The sequence below is a fragment of the Tiliqua scincoides genome, chromosome 3 (assembly GCF_035046505.1).
Source record: "Tiliqua scincoides isolate rTilSci1 chromosome 3, rTilSci1.hap2, whole genome shotgun sequence".
Classification (NCBI taxonomy): domain Eukaryota; kingdom Metazoa; phylum Chordata; class Lepidosauria; order Squamata; family Scincidae; genus Tiliqua; species Tiliqua scincoides.
The window spans coordinates 198,197,504-198,211,373 of record NC_089823.1 but is presented as its reverse complement, the minus strand read 5'-3'; the positions used below and the strand labels follow the sequence as shown (position 1 = coordinate 198,211,373).

Sequence of the window (13,870 nt, the reverse complement as noted above, 5' to 3'; positions counted from 1 at the left end):
TGAAACTATGGCTGCAATCTTAACCACAGTTTCCTGAGAGTAAGCCCCATTGAACAAAATAGGACTTACTTCTGAGTAGACCTGGTTAGGATTGTGCCCTATGTGTGTTGAGTGTAAACCACTCAACTGAGTGGTTTCACTCAATTGAAACCAAAGACTACAGCCTAAGAATTATTTTCAGATCAACGATGGTGAACGGTATTTGAAAGAGTTATTCAATAAATACTTGCCTGCTAGATGCAAACTACCCTGGTATCTGTGGGGATTTTGTTATTGAATCCCCTGTGGATATGTGAAACCACAGATACCAGGAATGTTCCCATGGCTCTGGTAGCTCTTCTGAGCCCTGCAGAGGCTGCCTGCGGCCTCTGCAGGGCTCAGAGGGCTGGGGGGCTTTTTTTGCCTTTAAAAGGCATTATGAGCCACTAAGGGCTTCCATGACCCTCATCATGCCTTTAAAAGGCATAAAAACATCACTTCCGGTTTTGCACAAAAAAACAACAACAAAACAACACCCTGGAAGTGGCTTTTCTTGGCATAAAAGGCCATTCTGAGTCTCATAGAGGCTACGGGCAGATGTGTGTGAATTCTTTGGAGCTCAGAAGAGCCCCTGGAGGCAAGGGAAACACAGCCTCCCTTACCTCTGGAGGGTGTGCAGTGGGCCCTTCACAGCTGCGGATAATTGAAACTGCAGATACGGGATCCACAGATATGGGGGCCTCCATGTACTCTTTTTAGGAAAATGTAGAGGTCCTCCATGTTCTTCTTTAAAAACATGTGTGCTTTGATTTTGGTTTGTGTTTTACTCTTAGGAGAGCAGAGAGGGTTAGTCTTCAGTTTACAGAGTATTTGGTTGGGTAAACATAGTTCTTGATGTCAAATATCCAGTTCATCCCTACTGGTTAGACTGTTCCTTAGTTAAAACTTTGTAGAAGAAGAATTGTTCTTCTACCAAGGTTGCTTTTTACCTCACTCTGTTCATTTCCCTTCTAGCTAATAAGATGCATCACTTTGTATCTCAATCTTCTGTTTGTTAGTGCTGATATTTCATTCTAATGGATGCCCAATTTCCTTTGCAAAGCTGGTTGTTAGCTACAGCTCCATGTGTATCACAGAAGCATATAGCTGATGTGTATAGTATTTTTAACTGTTGATCAAGCATGAATCCTGCTTTTGGTTGTGCTAGTGGTTCTTTCAGATCATAGCCAAGAGTGGTGGACTGCTTCTGCTACAGCAGCATGTGTGTTCTTATAGAGATTTTTGTATGTTTTCAACTTCCTTTGTTCAGGCATGGCATTCTTCACCCAAGTGTGTGAGGCTTGGTCTTATATGTATTTACCTGGAAAAAATTTATGCTGGGTTCAGTGGGGCTTATTCCAAAGTAAAAGTGTGTAAGATTGCAGCCTAAATCTGTTTTTAAAATTCTTCCTTAAGAAATGAAAAGGCTTGCTGTACTGTTAACTATTTTGCTAGAGGTCCCGCCAGGTGCTGGGATTTCCTGCAGGTGGTGTGACAGCATTTCATGTTTGGCATTTGCCTTTTGTCCTTCTTTTTCCTTGCTTGTCAGCTGCTTGGAGTTAAAATGCCATAAAAGACTAGTAATTCATTGACCTTTTCTCTCTGAAGAGTTGCTTCCAGTCCTGCTTACTGTAGGCCATAAATAAAATTAATTTTGTGTTGTTGCCTTTGCAAGTTAAAGACATCTGTCTGGATTTCCAGAAGTCTTTTCATTCCAGCATGAGTAATGGTTCTTGTTTAGGAGGTGCCCCCCGCATGGATAGTAGGGAGACTGCCAAGCAAGAATGAGGTGCAATGGCAGATCTTTGCAAAGATTAGCAACTGGAGTGGCAAAGCTATGAGGCAGTTGGGAAGGACAAAGACCATTAGTAATTCAGAAAGTATCACAGCGGAGGCCTCTAAGTATACTAATACTAGAGTGTGTTATGCAGTAATTCTTGCAATGGTTCAGTTCTTTTTAAGGCTACCAGTTCCACGATATGTAGAATTCAACTTAGGATGCAATCCTGAGAGTGCCCTTGGCCGGTGCAAGTCCCTTGCACTGGCTGAAGAGTGCTGTAAAGCACTTTCGAGCCACATTTGGAGGATGGAGGCCAGTGCACAGATGTGCTCTGGCCTCTGGACACCGGCCCAAGCCCCATTGGGCTAATGGAAGAGGTAAGCCTGTGCCAACCGAATTAGGCTGGTGTGGAGGTCTAGGGGGGCATGGGGAGGGCGGGGAGGAGGCATTTCAGGGTGGGGGGAGGGTGGGCAAGTGGGGAGGCGGGGCCAGGATCTGGCACTTGTGCCGGATCCTAACCCCAGTCCTGAACAGCCCTGGGCTGCTCGGATCTGCGCCACCTCTTAAGGTGGGGCAGATCCAAGTAGCCCCATTGGGGCTGCTGCAGCTTTACTCAGGGTAAGGGAAAGCAATTCCCCTTGCCCCAGCCTGAGCTGCTTTGGCCCCAACCCCATGTTGGATACAGGGCAGAACGGCACAGGCTAGGATTGGGCTGTTAGAGGTGATATAAAGGTTCCAATATTTATAGCACTTTGTTCACAATAATAATAATACAAACTCTTACACATGCATTTTTTTCTCTGTTGAGTCACTTTCAGTTGTATTTGCAGCAGAAAAGGAAGTATTTTTAATGCATTCATTTATATTCTGTCATTGTGTCATGGGTAGCTTCATTGTGGGTTAAGAGAATCTTACAGAGAATGCTGGTTTCTTTTTTGTAGTGAAAATCAAAATTGGTTATCTTTCTCTCAGTTTCTTTTTTATGACTTAAAAATGGTTTCCAAATAAAAAAAATGGAATTCTATAATAATAAAAACATAGTTACAAAGCAATAAGATCAGTTGTAAACTGACAACTGTTAAGTGGCTTTGTGAAAACAAATGGTTCTGCCATTGTTCAACAATGTGTCTGTTCATGCTGTAGTCAATCAAGCCGTTTTATGTAGGTAATCAATGGCTTTTGCATCATTTGTGGTATATGTAAATTTAACTCCATCTATTAAGTTGCCTTGCTTGCTCTTGACTTGTTAAAATTTGATTTTCTGACTGCCAGTTTTTTGTTTTTGGCTTTTTGGGGGGCTTTTGGTAAACCTCTCCTTGGAGTCACATTGATGGGAATTGCAAAAAATTTTTTTCCTTTTTTGCAGCTAGCCAAACTGAAGAGAAGTTATGAGAAATTGCAGAAGAAACAACTGAAGGAAGCTAGGCAACTTTCCAAGAGCCATGTGGAGGACTCATCTGAAGTCAGCATCCTGACTAAGAAGCTAGAGGTAGGTGATTAAAGTACCACCTTGACAAAAATTCTGTAAACTCAAGTAGCCTTGACTTAGTTGTCAGGATTAAACTTTTGCACCTAGGAATATGAAATATCTTCCTGGTCCTTCTAGTGCATTGTCAGGTTTCAAAAGTTACTGTTACTGTTTGCATTTGCTTTCGTAAATATTAAGATACCAGTACTTACCAGTACTTTTAATGTTAAGTGCTTTCTGAATAAAGATGTTTTCATCTCTCCTTCTGGATACAGAAGTGAATGGCTTCTTTGTATCATGGAGAAATGCTGCACAGAACAGGCCTCTGCTGAATCCTAACTCCTGCTCAGTGTTACACCAGTGTTGTACCCCTGGCCTGCCTGGTGTTACACCGGGCTTCTTCGGTGTACACCGGTGCCACACTGGGATTTGTAACAGCTAAGTAGCTAGAGCAGATATGAGAAACCCCATAGAGACGGCTGGGGCTTTACTTGTGGTAAGGGGAAATAAATCCCCTTACCCCAATGAGACCTCTTGCAGCCTCCTGAGCTGCATTGGATACAGCATAGGCCATGCGGTCCCGCTGTGCCAGTGCAGCATAGGATTGGACTGTCCATTTGAAATTTCCCCTGAATTTCAGAACCAGTTTGCCACATAGTCCTGTGTGGGGTAGTGTTTGAGACAAAACAAACCTAAAGTCCCCTTAAGCTTAAGGAGCTAATTCCATGATCCTTTGGATTATAGATTAGTCTTTAGGTTACAGGTCCAACCTTACACAAATTTTTTATACACAGATTTGGCTCAACACGAATGGCCACTGCAAATGAGAAGGAATGTGCTGATCCCTGGAGAAGGGGAAAAAATCCATCCCTTTAAAATCACAGTTTAAAAAAACCAAACTGCTTTTCTTACTGTTGTAGAGAGTCAGTCATGCAAGTGATTACAGGTATAACCTAATTATCCATGGATTTTTTGAAAAATCTTTGGATTTTTCTATCTCGATGAGATAGAATTCTCATACAATGAGAAGGGCCCATTAAAGGAAAACAGTAGCCTGTTAACAATAGCCTGTTAATGGGAGAGAGGGCAGGCTGACAATCCATCAATCATTCTCTCTCCAGGCACTCCAAAGCAAGCAACACCTCCCTTCCCCCTGAGCAGTGAAAGAAAGATAATCACTTTGCATTGGTGAAGGGAGGAGTCACTGGTAGTGAAGCTTTTCTAAGGGCCTGGAAAGGGACTGTCTGCCTAATGTCTCTGATTTACATCACAAAGGTCCGAAAGGCTGTTTTAAAATTGCCTAGCAAAGGGTCATTGTTTTTAAATTTGCTTTAATGTGAGATTTTTGTCATCCAGGGAAATAATAATAATAATAATAATAATAATAATAATAATAATAAATAATGAGGCTCAACCTATACTTGCATACTCTCCTTGTCTACATGGAGATTCAAACAGGTATTGATGAATTTCAGAGTTGTCCCCTTACCCCCATGTAGATATAATTCTGTATTGTAAAGGCATATGGGCTGTACACACAAGGTTTTTTATTTATAATTGTAGTTTTGTACAACAGAGGGTGCACTGGTTCTGGAAGTCTATAAAATGGGCAACTTGATTTAAATTACACTTCTTTCTCAGTGACTTTAATCACTGACTTTAAATTACCTTGATTTAAATCAATTCCTCATGCCTAATAGTCCCAAGTGTTGTGCTTTTTGAGGTGAAGTCTAGGATATAGTCCTGATTTCAAGGTACAATACTTGATATTCCAAAGAGTTGCTTTTAGGTTGATAATGATTAATGGAACCCTGTTGTAAGGCACGATAAGGCATTTATCGTGTAAGGCATTTTTTTCTTATACGGACATTAGTGAAAGTGTATTGCTTTTTTGATCTTATTTAATTAATCTTGTCAAAACTAATTTTGAAAGGCTTGTTAAAATAAATTTTTATTGCTTATGAAAACTGCTTAGAAGTGTATTGAGTTTATCAATTAATTGCTACTTCAAATTTTAATAAATTCCAAATAGCTTTTGAAACATTTGTCTGCAGCCAGAAGTATGGCTGAGATTGAAACTGGTAGAGGTTTCCTTGCATATCTGTCAAGAATTGTTTGTATGGTTCAGTTTGTATTGTCTGCACCAATGCTCCCTCCACATCATCCCTTGTCTTGGAACGGAATTTTACATGTTTTCAGCATGATAGGCATACAGTCTATCTCCATACATACAAAAATCACTTTGGTGGTATTTTTAACAAAACATGTGTGAGGGTTGTTTCTAGATGAGAGGCAGAAAAGTGGATAGGAGAAGATTTTGTGATACAGATACAATGCAACCAAACAAAGCACAGGTAGTTTGAGATACTTATTTCATTGCGAAGAAACCCGGAAGTGTTCTAATTATGAGCAGCATGTTACAGAAGATGGCATAAGGATACTTACTGGCTATATCAAGTCTCGTGCACTATTTTCAGTGAAAGATAGGTCCCAGCATGTGGGGAGGGGATTTAGTAGGGCCCAGGGGCCCTTGGCCTGGATTACTAGCCATGTTACTAACCTTATTACTAGCAAGTTAGTGGCCATGAGTGAAAAACAGAGACTAAATTAGATCATGCTTGTGGATGTTTATGCAGTAATTGTCCTATACCGATATATGGTGTCCAAGTCTTGTAAGATTTGCTGGAGCCAATCAGAAACAATGTTGGAACACAGGAAGCAATTTTCCAAATAATGAGCTGTTGGCCCAGACCCTCTAGAGAACACCCTTTTGCTTGTACAAGAAACTCTTATAACTGGAGAGGGAGAGAGAGAGGTGTGCTTCCTTCCCTATATGGCTTGCATCTCGAGAACTAACACGTCTGAGAGTTAAGAACATAAGAAGAGCCCTGCTGGGTCAGGCCAAAGGCCCATTTAATCCAACTTCTCACAGTGGATTAAATCTCACAGTGGCCCACCAGATGCCTCAGGGAGCACACAAGACAACAAGATTGCCACTCCCTTGCATCTGGCATTCAGAGATACAAGCCATGAGATGTAGGCTAACATGTAATGGGCTTTTCCTTCAAAAATCTGCCCAATCCCTTTTTAAAGGCATCTAGGCCAGGTGTCATCATCATATCCTGTGGCAAGGAGTTCCACAGATTAGTTAAACATTGGGTAAAGAAGTCTCCGGACCAGATAAGATGGAAAGCTCTTCAACCTCTCCAACCTATCAACCTATTCAACCTCTATCAACCTCTTCAACCTATCTCCAGACCAGATCAGATGGAAAGCTCTTCAACCTCTCCAGACTGAGAGCAAAGTCCAAAGTCCAGCTGAAATGTCTGCGTGACTTCCTCTTTGCCGACGATGCAGCTATCACTACCCACTCTGCCAAAGATCTCCAGCAGCTCATGGATCGTTTTAGCAAGGCCTGCCAAGATTTTGGACTGATAATCAGCCTGAAGAAAACACAGGTCATGGTTCAGGATGTGGACTCACCTCCCTGCATTACAATCTCTGCGCATGAACTGGAGGTTGTCCATGACTTTGTGTACCTTGGCTCAACGATCTCCGACACTCTTTCTCTCAATACCGAGCTAAACAAACGCATCGGTAAAGCAGCTACCACGTTTTCCAGACTCACAAAGAGAGTCTGGTCCAACAAGAAGCTGACGGAACATACCAAGATCCAGGTCTACAGAGCTTGCGTCCTGAGTACACTTTCTGTACTGCAGCGAGTCATGGACTCTTCGCTCACAACAGGAGAGGAAACTGAATGCTTTCCACATGCGCTGCCTCCGACGTATTCTCGGCATCACCTGGCAGGACAAAGTTCCAAACAACACAGTCCTGGAACGTGCTGGAATCCCTAGCATGTATGCACTACTGAAACAGAGACGCCTGCGTTGGCTCGGTCATGTCGTGAGAATGAATGATGGCCGGATCCCAAAGGATCTCCTTTATGGAGAACTCGTGCAAGGAAAGCGCCCTACAGGTAGACCACAGCTGCGATACAAGGACATCTGCAAGAGGGATCTGAAGGCCTTAGGAGTGGACCTCAACAAGTGGGAAACCCTGGCCTCTGAGCGGCCCGCTTGGAGGCAGGCTGTGCAACATGGCCTTTCCCAATTTGAAGAGACACTTGGCCAACAGTCTGAGGCTAAGAGGCAAAGAAGGAAGGCCCATAGCCAGGGAGACAGGCCAGGGACAGACTGCACTTGCTCCCAGTGTGGAAGGGATTGTCACTCCCGAATCGGCCTTTTCAGCCACACTAGACGCTGTTCCAGAACCACCTTTCAGAGCGCGATACCATAGTCTTTCGAGACTGAAGGTTGCCAACTATAGGGTAAAGAAGTATTTTTCTCAGTACCTGCTGGTATTTCCTCTGCGCACGCAGGAGGAACCAACAAGGTGTGACAGCAGGATGGAAGGGCAAACACCACAATCATCAAGGGCATGCATTGAGGTCCCAGGAACAGTAGGAGCTAGCTACCGATAAGATTTACAGGATCTGGTGCATATGTGAGTGAATGATTTGGATCTCTGGTCTCTACAGCACATTGGAGAACTCTCACTAGGTTGTAGGGATAGAATACAACCCCTTTGTTACTTATATAAATTAATTTACATGCTTTCCTGGCTATGTCTGGCTATAAATACAGATTAGACAACCAGAATTATAAGGTGTTGAACAAGCTAAAGGAGATCAGTCATTCTTCTAGTTTTTCAATACAGACAATATTTTTCAGAGGGGAGGAAGGGGCTAGTGTTAATGTGTATTATAAGTGTGTGTGTGTTGAGATTGTACCAGGCTATGGAAATTATTCTTGGGCACTGGTGACAGATTGCATGAAAATGAACTGATGCAGGTCCTTAGGGCATATCTATCAGATTGCCTCCTCATTATTAATTATATCACACAGACAGCATTAAATGTGCCTGTGCTACATAGCATGTTTCACAGAGCAACTATAATCAGGTATAAGAAATGCTTTGAGCTCTTGGAAAGCGTGAGTTGTTTGCAAAAGAGCTACCTTGTGGGAAGATGTGTGAACACTGAGCAGCACTGGGAACAAAGTGTGTGGCAGGGGGTACAAAAATCTGATTATTTAGAAATGCCATTCGTGGATCACCCTATACTCGAAACATGGTGAATAAACAATATGTAATGACAGAAAATTCAAAGAGCTGAGGGCTGTTCTCCTCCCATTGTTGGTGGGAAATCTCTGTATGACTTTGGTTTTCCAAGATCAACTTAACTTCCCTGTCATGATGAGCTGTACTGTGTTTCTGACATTCATTGTCTGACTTCTGGTCCTTTTATTAGTGCTATAGTATCTACTTCATGCTTCCAGGCTACATAGCTGTGTTGCTGATTTCCAAGGAGGTTTAACTCTTAATTGATTGTGAATCATTAAAGGTAGTCATGCTCAATATCCATACAAATAATTCTTGACGCATAGATTTTAATTCTGCAGGGAAATCAGTCTAAAAGTACTGTTTCTCTTCTGAACAACTGCATCAGATGGCTGACTAAATGGGTAGTAGGAAAAATATGTCAGGTAATAGGAAAGGGACAAGGACAAGGGAGAAATAGATTTGGAACAGGAGATATTTGTCAACCAAATGGACTATGCATTATCTTTACAGGAGTTCCACCAAAAATCTCTAGATTGGGAGACACAGCGCCTGCACTATCAGCAGCATGTGGCCTCATTGGAAGCACAGAGGAAGGCTTTTGCTGAGCAGTCCGATCTTTTTCAGGTAGAGTTAATGGATGATGAGTTCTTTTCCTTGAATGGCAGGAGAAAGGACTTCTGGCAACCCCTGAGCCTCAGTACAATTCAGGTTGCCATTGAAATGGCCTTGAACTTCCTGGTGGAATAGCTCTGCCCTGTCCAATATGTATGTATACTTGGGAAATAATGTGAAATCTATTCAGTGGCTTGAACACACTTGGTCCCTTTTACTGCTGAGTGTCAGCACATGAAAGGCTGTGAAAAGCTTCTTGTAGGGGAATCACGTAGTGTTAAATTTTAAAATACTATTTTGTTCAAAGGGTTATTTGAATATAGGTGCCAGGCAGCATCTCTCACAAAATGTGTGTGATGGGTTTAAAGAGTGCTTTTCTAAAAGTGGTGCATTTTCTACAAAATATGCATGTGGCAAGATAACCAAGCCAGTGTAAATTCCTTGCTCTTTTGTTTCTGCCTCTTGAAGCAAGAGCGCAAAGCCTCTGCTTTTTTCCTAAAATTAATCTGTTCATTGAATTTGTGCTGCTGGAGCGTAGTTAGTTTAGCAGACCAAGTGCCAGCTGTGAAGAAGCTTGCTCTGACACAATCGCAGCAGACGCTGATAAGAAGCTCTTGCTGGGAGCTTTGAGCTTAATGGACTCCAGAGTTGCTACTGAGTGGAAGTTCTGCCTGGCAGAAGTTGGCAGTGATGGGATTGAGGCTGACACTGATGGCAGCTTTGTGAAAAGCAGATGCTGGCAGACTTGCTTGGACAAAGCGGGAGCTTTTTTGCTGCAGCTGTGTTTGCGTTTCTGATGGGTCCATCTTCTGAAAGCAGACTTCACTGGAGCCTTGGCTGGTTTCCTCTATCTGTGACCAGGCAATTGAAAAATAGGTTATAGATTTTTAAAGTAGCCAAAGAGTTTATTTATTTGTTTATTTAAACTCTTTGATTATGTGCCTGCCCTCTGCTCAATGACCTGGGATCAGGCCCTGTTGAAATCAGTGGGGCTTTCCCTTAAGTGTTTGCAGCCTTGGATACATATCTGCATTTAAAAATATTGTGCAGTTAGATGGCTTTTGCGACTCTCAACCTGAAAGAGGGAGAGAGAAGAATCATTTCATGTAAGCAGAGGTGTGTGGACACATGTTTGTTTTTTTGCCCTTTCCCATGGTTATGATGATGATCTACCAGTGAAGCATGATGGATTTTATTCATTATTTATTTTATTTGAGAGATTTATATCCAGCCTTTCCCATTTTGTTGACAATCTTTACTGCAATTTGAGAAGTTGCATTTGCAAGCCTTCAACACTCTCTTTCAGCAGAAGTAGTGTCATGATCATTGCTATGTCAAGTGGGCAGTAATAGAACTGCACATATTTGTATTCATTCACCTGCCTCACATGCTTTGTTCCCTTGCCTCGTACCATGGAGGTGGGGCATCATTTTCCTCTCCACACTATTGTCAAAATGGTGAGTATTAGCTGTCACAGCAATGTCTGTCCTCTGTTTTGAATCGGGTAGTACTGCTTGTTCATGAAGCCCAGGCATGTTGGGTATATCTGTCAAACTAGTAGGTGAGCAGTGTGAAGAAAAAAACTGTGAAGTTGCAAACAAACATTGACACATCAGGAATGTGGTATATAATATTCCGCTGTCTTTTAAAACAACAAGTTCTCTATTTCAAAGGGAGCTTCTAATTGAAGTGCCTGTAGTTGTGCTAACAGTGCAATGTAGCTTTTATCACAGTCAGGTTAATGTGTAAACCCTTATTTATTTTAGAGTCTTTATACTGCCTTTCCACCCTAAATGTAAACCCCAAGGATCCTCACAACGTAGCCATGAAAGAACATAACAATACAAGTTATCTAAAAACTTCGTAAACAATGTAAGCAGCATCAAATTTAATTAAAGTTTAAGGAAACCCCTAAAACTCAACAGATAGCATCAGGTTTTTGTCTATTTTATAATTTGTTAAATAAAAAGTGAGTCTTTTTGTCTGTGATTTTTCAGGAGACCACAGATTTTGGCTGTCCTTGGTAGCCAGTCAATATATGTGTGTGCCACTGACTCTGGCCTCCTCCTTGTGAGTGGCAGGGGAGGAGTGGGGCAATTTATTTGATGTTGTGCTGGGCCTTGGAAGTTCTGGGAACAAGTGCCCTCTCCAACTGGGATAGAAGTTGGGGGTGCATTCCTGTTGGGTTCTGCAGTGCATTCCTGTTGTGTTCTGCCTGGAGCATGTCTGAAGCCCATGCAGCTGTGTCACCCTGTAGTCATGTTTGGCTTCAGAAGTGCCTCTGAAAGGCACAAGTGTGAGCTGTGTTCTCCTCCCCTTGTGCTCTGGAACCCCAATGCAACTGCAGGAATGAACCCCTCCCCCAGCTGAGAACTGGGGAGAGTGAGGACTCATTTGTCTACTGAGTGCCTTACCTGCTAAAGTTGGAGGAGAACATGAACTGAGGTTTTCATTCTTGACTGTCAGAAGGAATAAGCTATGAGAGACAGGTGATGGGGGTCAAGGCCGGCATTTATCCTCACCATAAGTTGCTGGAAAACTGCTCTGTTAGGATGAGATTTTGGACATGGACAACTAAAAATCTGGTTCATTTAGAGACAGGCTGGAAGACTTTGGGAAAACATTGTCCAGTTGTTACTCCTCATCTGTACAATGGAAACAAAATTCTTGCATTTTTTTAATATTGCAAAATATGGACCTGATGGCCTTAAGTTCTGACTCCAGGTTCATTTTGTTCTTTCAGTGTTTTGCTTAGATCAGTGGTTCTCAACTCTGTTGAGAGTTTGAGAGCCACTAAGTTCTTGCGTGGACGGGAGGGGGGAGGCAGCAGGGGCAGGGGAAGGCAGCAGCGCGATCCCCAGGGGCTTGGGTACACATACCCAAGCCCCTGCAGCCTCCCAGGGTGTGGGGAGCCCGGCGCGACCTGTAGCTGCTAAAGCGAAAGTGGAGCGCAATCGCTCTGTATCTACTTTCACTGCTGCGGGGAGTCCTGCTGCAGGTCACAATGGGCTCCCCGTACCCCCGGGAGGCTGCAGGGGCTTGGATATGTGTAACCAAGCCCCTGCAGCCCCCCTGAGCGGCGCAATCCTGGGTATCGCACCGCTGCCTCATCCCTGCCTCCAGGCTGCCCCCGCCCCTTAAGGGGGCAGGGGCCAGGGCCCGCAAGCTGGGGCGTTGCGATGCCCCAGTTTGAAAAACCCTGGCTTAGATCTTTAACAGCTTGGTGTTCTCTATGTTGCAGGCTCAGCTGTCCAATCGGAAACAAATATTTGAGTCTGTGAAGCTGGCAAATCAATCTGAAATCCATCATTTAACCAGCAAATTAGAAAGGGCCAATGACACTATCTGTGCCAATGAATTGGAAGTGGAGAGGCTGAATATGAAAGTGGAAGATTTGAATGACGTCAATCAGAAGATTAGGGAGGAACAATGGAGAGTCGAGGATGAGCTGAAAATTTCCAGGAACTCACTGGAGGTTTGTGAGTGAGTTGCTTGGAAGGAGAGTAATGTACAGGGTGTGAGAAATGGAAATAGTCCAGCAAGTTGCTAATTACAGTAACTGGGCTTTGTCAGTGTCTTAAGCTCTTATAGCTTCTCACTATGGAGGTGCTCCAAATTAAGAAACGATGCTTGGTAGGTAATAGGTTTTCCAGGTTGTTATCAAAGGTAGGACTGTGGAGCAATAGCTAGCTCAAGTCTGAGATTGCCATTCTAACTTCATTTATTGTATCTTTGTTCCAGTAATTTCTGTTTTCTTCTGTGAAGGTTCTACAGGAGGAGAAGATGGAACTCAGGGCCACACTGCTATCTCAAGATGACTTCATTAATGGCTTAAGGATCCAAAATGAGCAATTGCAGAAGGATGTTTCCAGGCTAACTGAAACCCTGCACACCAAAGAAGCTCTTATCAGGTTGGTTCTTGGTATGAAAACTTAGCCAAATGATTACCCTTTGAATGTTTTCTTCTCCCCAGTACACGTTTCTGATATGTATTGCGATCATGAATTGTCCTTTCATCACAAGTCAAGAAAGTAGCTGTTCAAGCCTTCCTAAATGTAGGACAGGTATATATGTTACTATATTAGAATGGCGCCCTAGCTTGGAGCTGGGGAAGGAGACAAGATTAATTACTGTTTGCTTCACACTTGCATAGTGGAAAGGAATGTCCACTAGGGAACTTTGGCAAGCAAATTTGAGGACTCTTGCTTCATTTCAAGTATCAGCCTGCATTTTTTGTGCAATTACTAGTATGGGTTGAGCCTACTTATCAGCGGATTTTGTATCCATGGATCTGGCTCAACATGAGTCCCCCTGAACCCACACTGAGCCAGATTCATCCCAAATGAATTTCCCCAAATATAGTCACATACCACAGTAGCATCAAATCTAATATATTAAGAATATAATATTGAAATGGAGACCTACCTGAAATTAGCTCGCGACCCACCTAGACCCACAGTTTGAGAAACGCTGCCTTAGAAGTTCACTTCCGGTTTTGCATCAAAACTGGAAGTGATGTTTTTAGGCCTTTGGAGGGTCTGTGAGGGCTTCTCCAGAGAGAAGGCTTTCTGAGGCCTGCAGTCTTCCATGGGCCTCAGAAGAGCCTCCGGAGGTGATTGGAGTACAACTCTGGTCGCTTTAGGAGGCTTTAAGGGGTGCCTGACTGCGAATTTTTTTTCTGCTGTTTTTTTGTATCTGTGGGGGTTTGAAAAGAGATACCAAGGCACCACCTGTAGTCACTACTTAGTTCACTTGAACCCAGGTTTCTACCCGATTTCTTTGGACATTTTGTTGTATCATACAGCCCTCCATAAAATGCATGCAAGACTCAAAGTAACATTTGTGTTGAGTTCATTCCTGCTCTTCAC

General features: G+C 43.0%; 1 protein-coding gene across 6 annotated transcripts in view; it reads left to right on the top strand.

Annotated features, from left to right (window-relative positions):
- The window catches only part of CEP63 (centrosomal protein 63), a 41,820-nt gene that overhangs the window by 13,548 nt on the left and 14,402 nt on the right, over positions 1 to 13,870 (top strand). For 5 of the 6 annotated variants that reach the window (XM_066619832.1, XM_066619828.1, XM_066619829.1 and 2 more), the window contains 4 exons: positions 3,165 to 3,287; positions 8,901 to 9,014; positions 12,244 to 12,477; positions 12,768 to 12,913. In XM_066619832.1, the coding sequence (XP_066475929.1) occupies positions 3,165 to 3,287; positions 8,901 to 9,014; positions 12,244 to 12,477; positions 12,768 to 12,913 (617 nt within the window). The remainder of the gene's footprint in view (positions 1 to 3,164; positions 3,288 to 8,900; positions 9,015 to 12,243; positions 12,478 to 12,767; positions 12,914 to 13,870) is intronic. The other variant, XM_066619833.1, reaches the window with a different exon arrangement.